At 31.7% G+C, this 8,557-nt stretch overlaps 1 protein-coding gene across 1 annotated transcript; it reads left to right on the forward strand.

Moving 5' to 3' along the window:
- The first annotated feature begins 50 nt into the window (after window positions 1-50).
- Window positions 51-5,900, forward strand: LOC111711275 (zinc finger protein 593 homolog). The gene is made up of 8 exons (XM_023485580.1): window positions 51-135; window positions 1,141-1,222; window positions 2,134-3,093; window positions 3,635-3,747; window positions 3,875-3,953; window positions 4,382-4,456; window positions 5,266-5,353; window positions 5,726-5,900. Exons 3-8 carry the CDS (start codon window positions 3,010-3,012, stop codon window positions 5,842-5,844), a joined length of 558 nt encoding a protein of 185 aa, XP_023341348.1. The 5' UTR covers window positions 51-135; window positions 1,141-1,222; window positions 2,134-3,009; the 3' UTR covers window positions 5,845-5,900.
- The last annotated feature ends 2,657 nt before the right edge of the window (window positions 5,901-8,557 follow it).

Here is an 8,557-nt window from a genome sequence, read left to right on the forward strand (position 1 = left end):
AATATACACTGCTGTATTCATATTTTTGATGAATACATGTTCTAATCACAGGTTCCTTTCGAGATGAAACCAATGAAGAAGATGCCAGACAATCCCTCAAAAAAGCATCCTGTTATGCTGCTAAATGAACTAATGGTAAAAATTAATAAAAAACTAATGACTGGGTTTCGTAGATTTTGACAAATGAAAATGCCTCTTGATTTAACTTATCCAAATAAAGTAAGGATATTGTATAATAATAATAATAGATGATACATTATCACATGTGAAATAAGAAGCTGCTTTTATAGATAATTAGGCTTTTAGGATGCTTCGGGTCCATCTTCTATTTCGATTGTGAACATTTTCTCTTTGATAATATTGTAAAACAAAATCAAAAAAAGTTTGCGGTTTTTATTTAAAAAAACGTGGATTTTCAATGAAATCAAATTTTGCTGGGTCATGTGAGGTCCCACACAAAATTTAGGGCTCGATCGGTTCAGCCATATTGACGTTTATTGGTTACAAACAGACAGACAGACAAGCAAAGGATATAGATACTAGGCTTTTAGGGCCTCTTCCAACTGTGAACATGTTCCCTTTGAAAACATTAAAAAAAAAATTTCGCGGATTTTATAAAAAAAAATCGTTGATTCTCAAAATTCAGTCGTTTTGACGTTTATTGGATAAAAACAGACAGACAAGCAAAAATTATATTTTTCAAATTATTTTTTTTAGTTTTGACGAAGCTGCTTTTCAAATTTTAATGTATATAATTATTTTTTTTCTTCAAATTTGGAATTCAAGTTATTTAATATTCATAGCTCGTTTGTTTCTTCTTTTAACTCGTCGTTAAGAAAACTTTCACAAATTGACTCATTTATGTCTTCTCTCTTTCTTTACTGTTTGTCCCACGAAACATGACAGTTAATCACATCCCGGTTGGGCTCTTTTCGTCTAATATAGATTGGGAATAGGGGGGTTGGGGGGTTGGAATCCAACCCTCTCTGATTTTACTCCTTATGTGTAATAGAGATTGTAACAGGGGCGTGGTATCACACCCTCCTTTGAATTTGCTCGTTTCGTCTAATATAGATTGGGAGATGCGCCCTCCCCCCCCTCCTTTGGAATATACAATTTATAACAGTTGTAATATGAAAGGGAGGTGCTAAGGAGAACTACACTGATACTATGCTGGGTCGACCACCACACCAAACATTTATTGTCAAAATATGCATCCAAGGTAACTTTTTATACTTTTATGAAACTATTGTGTACTTCATTCTTATTTACTTCATGGTGATTTTTATTATGAACGTGCTATATAGTAATTAGCGTGCAATAAAGTGAAATTAGCTCCACGTGTGCTAAAAAGTTTTGATTGGTTCCTTGATTATTGGGATATTTCCAAAATATACTTTATATTTTTATTTCTGCTTTTTTAAAAAGCTTATTTTATCTAGAAATAGCAATTGTAAAAAGACAAGTACACAAACGTTTTATAAAATCACTTATAACACTATTATTTTGGCACGACGGGCTATGAAGTTTTTGTGCAGAAATTCTACAAGGTTCTTGCCTTTAAATGTTCTCAATAAAGAGAGAATTTCTATCCAAAGACTTCATAACACTGCAAACCAAAATAATAGTGTTTTTAATAGTTATTATATATTTAAATAATAAATTATGATTCACAACGCTACCCTAAAATAAACAAGAATGCATTTTTTTCTTGTCATAAATTTGATAAAGACAATTTTGATTCTAAATTATTGATCAGACAAATGTTGCAAAGGTCCTGAAAACAGGCACTTCCCTTTATAAATGAAGTGATTTTGAAATCACAACGTCAGATTTTTAAATTCATAAATGTCAAATTTGGTCGAGTGCTCTCTTATTGTTCAATAAAAACAAAATTTCTGCATTTTTAATTGATTCTATAGAACTATTTCATTTGTTAAGATATTGGTCTTCAAAGTCCGCACAACACTTTTATGTAGTTTTTTTTGCCAAGATGAACCCTTTCCAATGCAGGGTTGTATATTTCGAGAAAATTGGACAAAATAAATGATTTTATGGGTCAAAAGTAACATAAAGACTGATAATTCTGAAAATATACAACCCTGTCTAAATAAAAATTGTTTACTATTTCAGGCAACGAATATGAAGGTACTGCAGCAACAAAGAAAGAAGCTAAAGCTCGGTGCGCAAAAGCAGCTTTAGCCGGTCAATACAGCGTTGAATATTAGTCTCGCAACAGCTATAAATATTTGAACAAGAAATTTGTAAAGTATTCAAAGCTTTCTTGTGAAAATTTAGTGAAAAGAAAAAATTTACAACTTTTGTTATTTATCTGTTACTGTTACTTGTTTGTAAAATTATAATCACCAAATGTATGTGTAAATCAACTAATCTAAGAATAATTTAGAAGATATTTTCAGTAATTCATGCTATTCTGTAAATTATGTTCTATTTTTCCAAATTATGTAATGTTTCAAAAGTTTGTTTTTGTTCTAAAACGCGCCCAAGATTCAAATTCGTGAAATGTGCGAAAAAGTTTTCGAAAATGGTATGTGTTTGTATTAAAAAAGAACGATCACTCAGAGTTTTGATTTTAGAAAAGAAGTAATAGTGTAATTACAGTTATCGACGTGCTTAGTAATATGTTGGAAATAGTTTTTTTTTTAATGATATTTGCTCTCGGCACAGGAAGAGTTACAAAACGTTGATCATAGTATTTGTGCCCAAACCTGGCACTCGGTGTCAGGTTTGGAACATAGTGCGCTTGGGAACTTTCTTCCCCTGTAATGTTCGGTGTTTTCCTATCAAAAATGTGCTGTGGAGCGCAGATCGCCCTCATTTTGAAAGTGAGAAACCTTTTGTGACTTTTTAATTTAATACCTGGATTAGTATAATCCAGGAAGGTTTTTCATTTTTAGAAAGAAGGGTTTCGGTCCTGAAGCCCAGTTGTCGTCTAATTTCGTGTTCCTTTTAATGTCCAAAGATTAGAACTCTTAATGTTGCAGAAAAATGCCTGGAGGTTATAAACGGAAGAAGTATCATTTTGGAGATACACATCTCAAGAAAGGATGGAAACTAAAGCGAAGGACTAAGGTTAGAAGAGTAAACGACTTGAATGTTTAAAGTTAATTAAATCCCACAGTAAAATTGAAGTCTTTAAAAGGGATTCATGATTCAGGAGAATTTGGACCATATGAAATAGTTTTTTTTTCAATGGGTTAAATTTGTAATTGATTTTTTTCCACTAACGTAAAATGTGTGAATCAAAAATTGGAAAGTTACCGTTTCCGAAAGAAAAAAAAGGTTTTACTTCAATTTTTTAAAATTAGGCAGCTCTAAATAGTGTTGTTTATCGTTTTAAGAAAAAAATCAATAAAACTTCAACGATTTCAAAACTATTAACTATAGCTAAAAATAATACTAGTGCAAAACCGATTCGAAAACGATCGATACACATTCGTTTTCGCATCATTTTGGTTTCTTTTTTAATTAAAACTTCTGCCAAAATTTGAGATATTGTAAGATAAAAAATTTCCAATAAATTTGTTTCCTAAATTTTTACCCTGAAAGAAACTGTAAGATATAAACGACCGAAAACAAACCACTTAGCTCTGGTATGGTTGTGTGTATTCAGGATCTGGATGAGATAGATGTTGACCTGATGGAGGGGAAAGTGGAGAAACTTTTGACCCAAGATATTGATTTTGATAAACCCGGTCTTGCCCAGTTCTATTGTGTACACTGCTCGTAAGTTTTCGTTATTTTTTTAATGGGGGGGGGGGGGTTAAAAACTTTTAGGAGGAAAAATGTGATTTTAAAATCAAATAATTTGGAAGGTTTCGGTCTATTTTTATACTTAAATATTTATGCTTAGGAAACACTTCATCGATAATTCAGCGTTCCAAACCCACATCAAATCCAAGCCACACAAGCGTAGACTACATGCCTTAAAGGAAATAACATTTTTATATTTCTTAGGGAGGGAGGGGAGGGATGCGATTAAAATATTTTTTGTACATGCATTGAAAATTCTTGATATAAGAAAAAAAAATTTACATTTTTGCAAACGGTAATTTTTTTGAGCGAGTAATATTAAATCAGAGTTTAATCTGAAAAACAAAATATCTCAGCAAGCATTGCACATCAGAATTTTGACCTTTTCTGGCATTCCTTATTTTTAGTGTTATCGCAAATTTAATCCTCAAATTTGAGGTGCTTAAGTTTTTAACCCCCCCTTCCCCTCATAACTTTCGATGGGGGAGGGGGCTTGTCAAATACAGGGTGTCTTCGAGCTTTGCAAAGAGAAAATATAATTTTTAAGATAAAGAGGGACACTGCCTCTACCCCCTCCCCCCAGCAGCGAAAATGTTGTGTTGATTAGACGGAGCCGTATTCTATTGAGGAATCTGAGCGAGCAGCAGGATTAGGAAGCTACATCAAACCTAAAAAGAGAAAGGTGAAGTTAAAAAATAGTAATAGTAAACTCGTAGGATGCATATTCTGAGAGGGTTATGTAGGTTTCCCATACCCTTGTTCAAGCCTTTGTCTGATCAATAATTTGAAATTTTGTAGGAAACACAATTAACAATTGTCAATTTTAAAATAGAAATATCTCTTGATCAGACAAAGTGTATAATGTACGAGGTGACTTTTATTAAGAATTATATTGTAATTTCTTCATTAATTGGAGAATTCCCGTGATTGCTTGCTGGAAATGTACTGCTGTTACCGTTCGATTGCTTTATAAAAAAATCTGATAAGTAAAAACTTAGTCTTCCACCGGCAAGAGAAGAACCAAATCAGGGCCGCCCTAGCTGGCCTGGCTTTTCAACTTGTTGGATGGGGTACCCTGATTTGGTTCTACTCAATTGCCGGTGTAAGACTGAGTTTTTACTCAGAAAATTTTTGTATAATGCAATCGAACGGTAACAACAAAATCTTTCCAGCAAGCTATTAATCACGGAAGTTTGCCAATAATTAAAGAAATTTCAATATAATTTGCATTCTAGACCAATCTCACCTCGTATGTGGATACTGTCGTGAAACGGAAAGACACTTTTGACAGGGATGTCATTTAAATCTATTCAAAACAACATTTCATGGATGATCTGAGCGCAGTCCTAGCTATCTTATTCGTCGTTCAAAGTTCATAACGTATTACAAACCAGGGAAATTTTCCTTTCTTTAGCACATCATGAGATTGCTTCACTGGGAAAAATACGTAAAAATCGTCATGTAATATTTATTTATGATTTTTTTTTTCAGATGGAGACCTTGTTGCCTAACGCAGTGAAGGATGGGGAAACTCTTGCAGATGTGAAAAAACGTGCCAAAATCGACGGAGTTTTTGCAGGTTAGAAACGTGTAAAAATTCAGTGAATTTTTCAGAATAGGAGAAGGCTGAAATCCGCAGGTTTTTTTCTAGTCAGAAACTTTTTCTTATCTCCCCTCTTCTCATTGTGCGAGTGTTTTTGAACATTTTTCTAAACCAGTAAAATATGATTTAATATAATTTAGCCACAATCAAGGCTTCAGTCAAATCATTTAAAGTAAAGGGGGGGAGGGGGGTGTGGAATTGGACATCATTTGGCAAGTTTTTCCCATTATTATACTTACATATAACCATTTTTACCATATTGGAGAAAAAGAAATTTTTAATGATTTTTCAAAATTAATTATTATAAAGTACAGACGCATGCTTAGAGAAACAATTCCAACTGTATAGAGAAACCTGAGGTTGATGAGAAGGCCGGGGAGCATCTGGAAGAGGATCTTGATGAGAATGGTAGCGGAGGGAGCAGTGAAGATGAAGATGAAGATAAGGAGGGAGATGTGAGGATGTAAATTATCCTTCATTTCTATTTTCTCTTCAAGGCTCGTGATAAGAAATTTTTTCAGAATAAAAAAAAAATGTTGCTCGGGTCCAGCCGGGTTTTTGGGGCCCGGATACCTAGGATGAAGAGGAAGGATGTTGCTGATAGTCTGGAGAAAATAGGTTTGAGATTTATGGCTGGGTCAGCCCTTTTTGTTCCAGGTAATCCGCTTTAAATGGAGTGGCTGGCTAGGTATGATCGTTGGACTCAGAGCGTAGGATTAATTTGGAATCCATAAAATATTTGTACGGTGTATAATTTTTGATTAAGAGAACAAATTCACTCTTTAACAATCACGAAGATGGTCCATTCTTAAGACTTGCTCTCAAGAATCAATTTTTTGAAATAATTAAATAAACCTGACAAAAAAGCTCCACAAAAATCGTTCTATCAACTAATTTTTTTGTGGAATTAGACAATTTTTTTTAGATCGGTTGGATTAATTCAGGTAAGTTTTTTACTGAAAGGGGCTGTTAGTGATTGCAAAGGCGACAATGCCCAATAAAAAACCTCTATCTGAATAATAATATGGGAATATTGTAAGTTTTTTATATCTTAAATTGTTAAATTCTGATATCTAATACTTTTTTTCATGCAGTAGATATACGCAAATTACTTCAACCAAGAATTTAGAAAAATCTATTTTTTTCAATTCTAAACATTGATATTCATTTTTATAATTGATCAGACAAAGATAAAAGGTATCAATCCATTATATTTAATAGTAGACTAGATATTGATGAATTGATTGATAAACTAATTTTTTAAAATTGTTAATGTTGACTAGGTATTTGCTTGATTGATTGATTAATATATTGTTAGACTTGTTGATATGTTGACTAGTTATTTGCTTAATTGATTGAATAATATATTGTTAGACTTGTTGATATGTTGACTATTGTTTGCTTAATTGATTGATTAATAGATTATTTGAGTTGTTGAAATGTTGACTAGTTTGCTTGATTAAATGATGGGTTGACTTGTTGATTTAGTTGATAATTAATTTATCGATTGATTGATTGTTGATTGACTAATTTACTTCTTGATTGATAAATTGATAGTCAAATATTTGACATTTGACTAGTTGGTTGATTGATTGATTGATTGATTGATTGTAGAAGATATTGAGAGAAGAAAAGAAGAATTGGAGAAGATTCTAGAAAAAAGACGAATAAAAATAAACCTGGATAAATTAGAGGAAGATATTAAACAATATAATCTCATCAATATTAAACTTAAACAGTCGAAAAAGGTTAGTTTGACCCTTAATAAAATTGTAAACAAATTGGATTTATAATATTTATCCGCAGGATATAGGATCCAAGATCCAAGACCAAAAATTCTGTGAAATATTTAAAAATCTAATCAAGCTTTTTTGCCTGTTTTTTATGTTTTCCCATTTAATTTCTCTTTAATTCATTAACTTTTATCATGAAGTATAAAACCTTTTAGAAATTACATGTCCAATTCAATATGGTACCCTATAAAATAAGAACCAAGATATTTATTAGGGTACTTCAAAAAATTTTGAAATTCGAATGGCACTTAACGGAACGAAGTTCCTAAGGGTACAGACAAATCTGAAAATATTTCACGTCTTAACCTAGCCTCTGAAGTTTTTGCAGCTACGCGTACGAGGTTGCGTGATAATATTGACGAATTTTTACTAATTTCTCTTCATAACTTTGTACTTTATGAGATATTTTTTTTTTCGAACAACAAATATTCTTAAATACCACATTTAACTTAAAGAATCAAACCTTTTAATAAATTTTAAGGTTTTAACCGTAAAATATTCAAAAAATACAAATAATTCAGATTTTTTTTAGGATTGACATTTATATACAGATTTATTTACAGATAAATTTTATTAATAATAAATAGTTTGCATTGTCCAAAGTCCAACTGCAATATGATTTTAAAGATCTTTTATTTTTATTGTTTTAAAGGGGGGGGGGTGATTGGAATTAAGATACAATCCTTAGTCAAAGTTTAAGATGCAACTTTTGCATCAAGCTTAGCTTTCATCCTATAGAAGTGAATCGAGTGCAGAACATCTTGCTTTTTCTCCTCTTTCTTAGCTGATCCTCTGAAGTCCTAAAAAATTTACCAAACATAGTTTCTTAATTATTTTTAGCTGTTAAGTAATATCCAAACTGCACAAGTTTTATGGCCCGTTCTGCCACATCATTGGTGCAAACTATGTTCGTGCCAGTCTGTTCAAACTCCTTGAAGGAGTCATATAGAATCCACTCATCTGGGTTACACAGAAGCCAAGGAAGATCAATTTTTTAAAATCCAAGTGAATAGAAAAGATTCCAACTCCTTAAGATAAAATAAGATAAGATAAGATAAAGTTTATTGCTAAAATAAATGTATCTGTATACAGATAGATTTTACAATCACAAAATTGATGATTATATTAACAGTACAAGTATAAAGCAATTAGGTGGAAAATAGCTCTTGGCTGTTTTGATTATTTTTTCCACCTAATTTTAGTAATAATAACAAAATATTTCAATTAAATAGATTTAAGGAGAACGATTAGAGATCAGGGTGCAAATTTATCATATGCAAAATAGTTTATACATAAATTCGAATAACTAGAGTTTAAAGTAATTTTCAGACATGTACACAACAAATATCAAAGCATATTAAAACATATCTAATTAGTTTTACATGAA

This window comes from Eurytemora carolleeae, unplaced genomic scaffold (genome assembly GCF_000591075.1).
Source record: "Eurytemora carolleeae unplaced genomic scaffold, Eaff_2.0 scaffold1145, whole genome shotgun sequence".
Classification (NCBI taxonomy): domain Eukaryota; kingdom Metazoa; phylum Arthropoda; class Copepoda; order Calanoida; family Temoridae; genus Eurytemora; species Eurytemora carolleeae.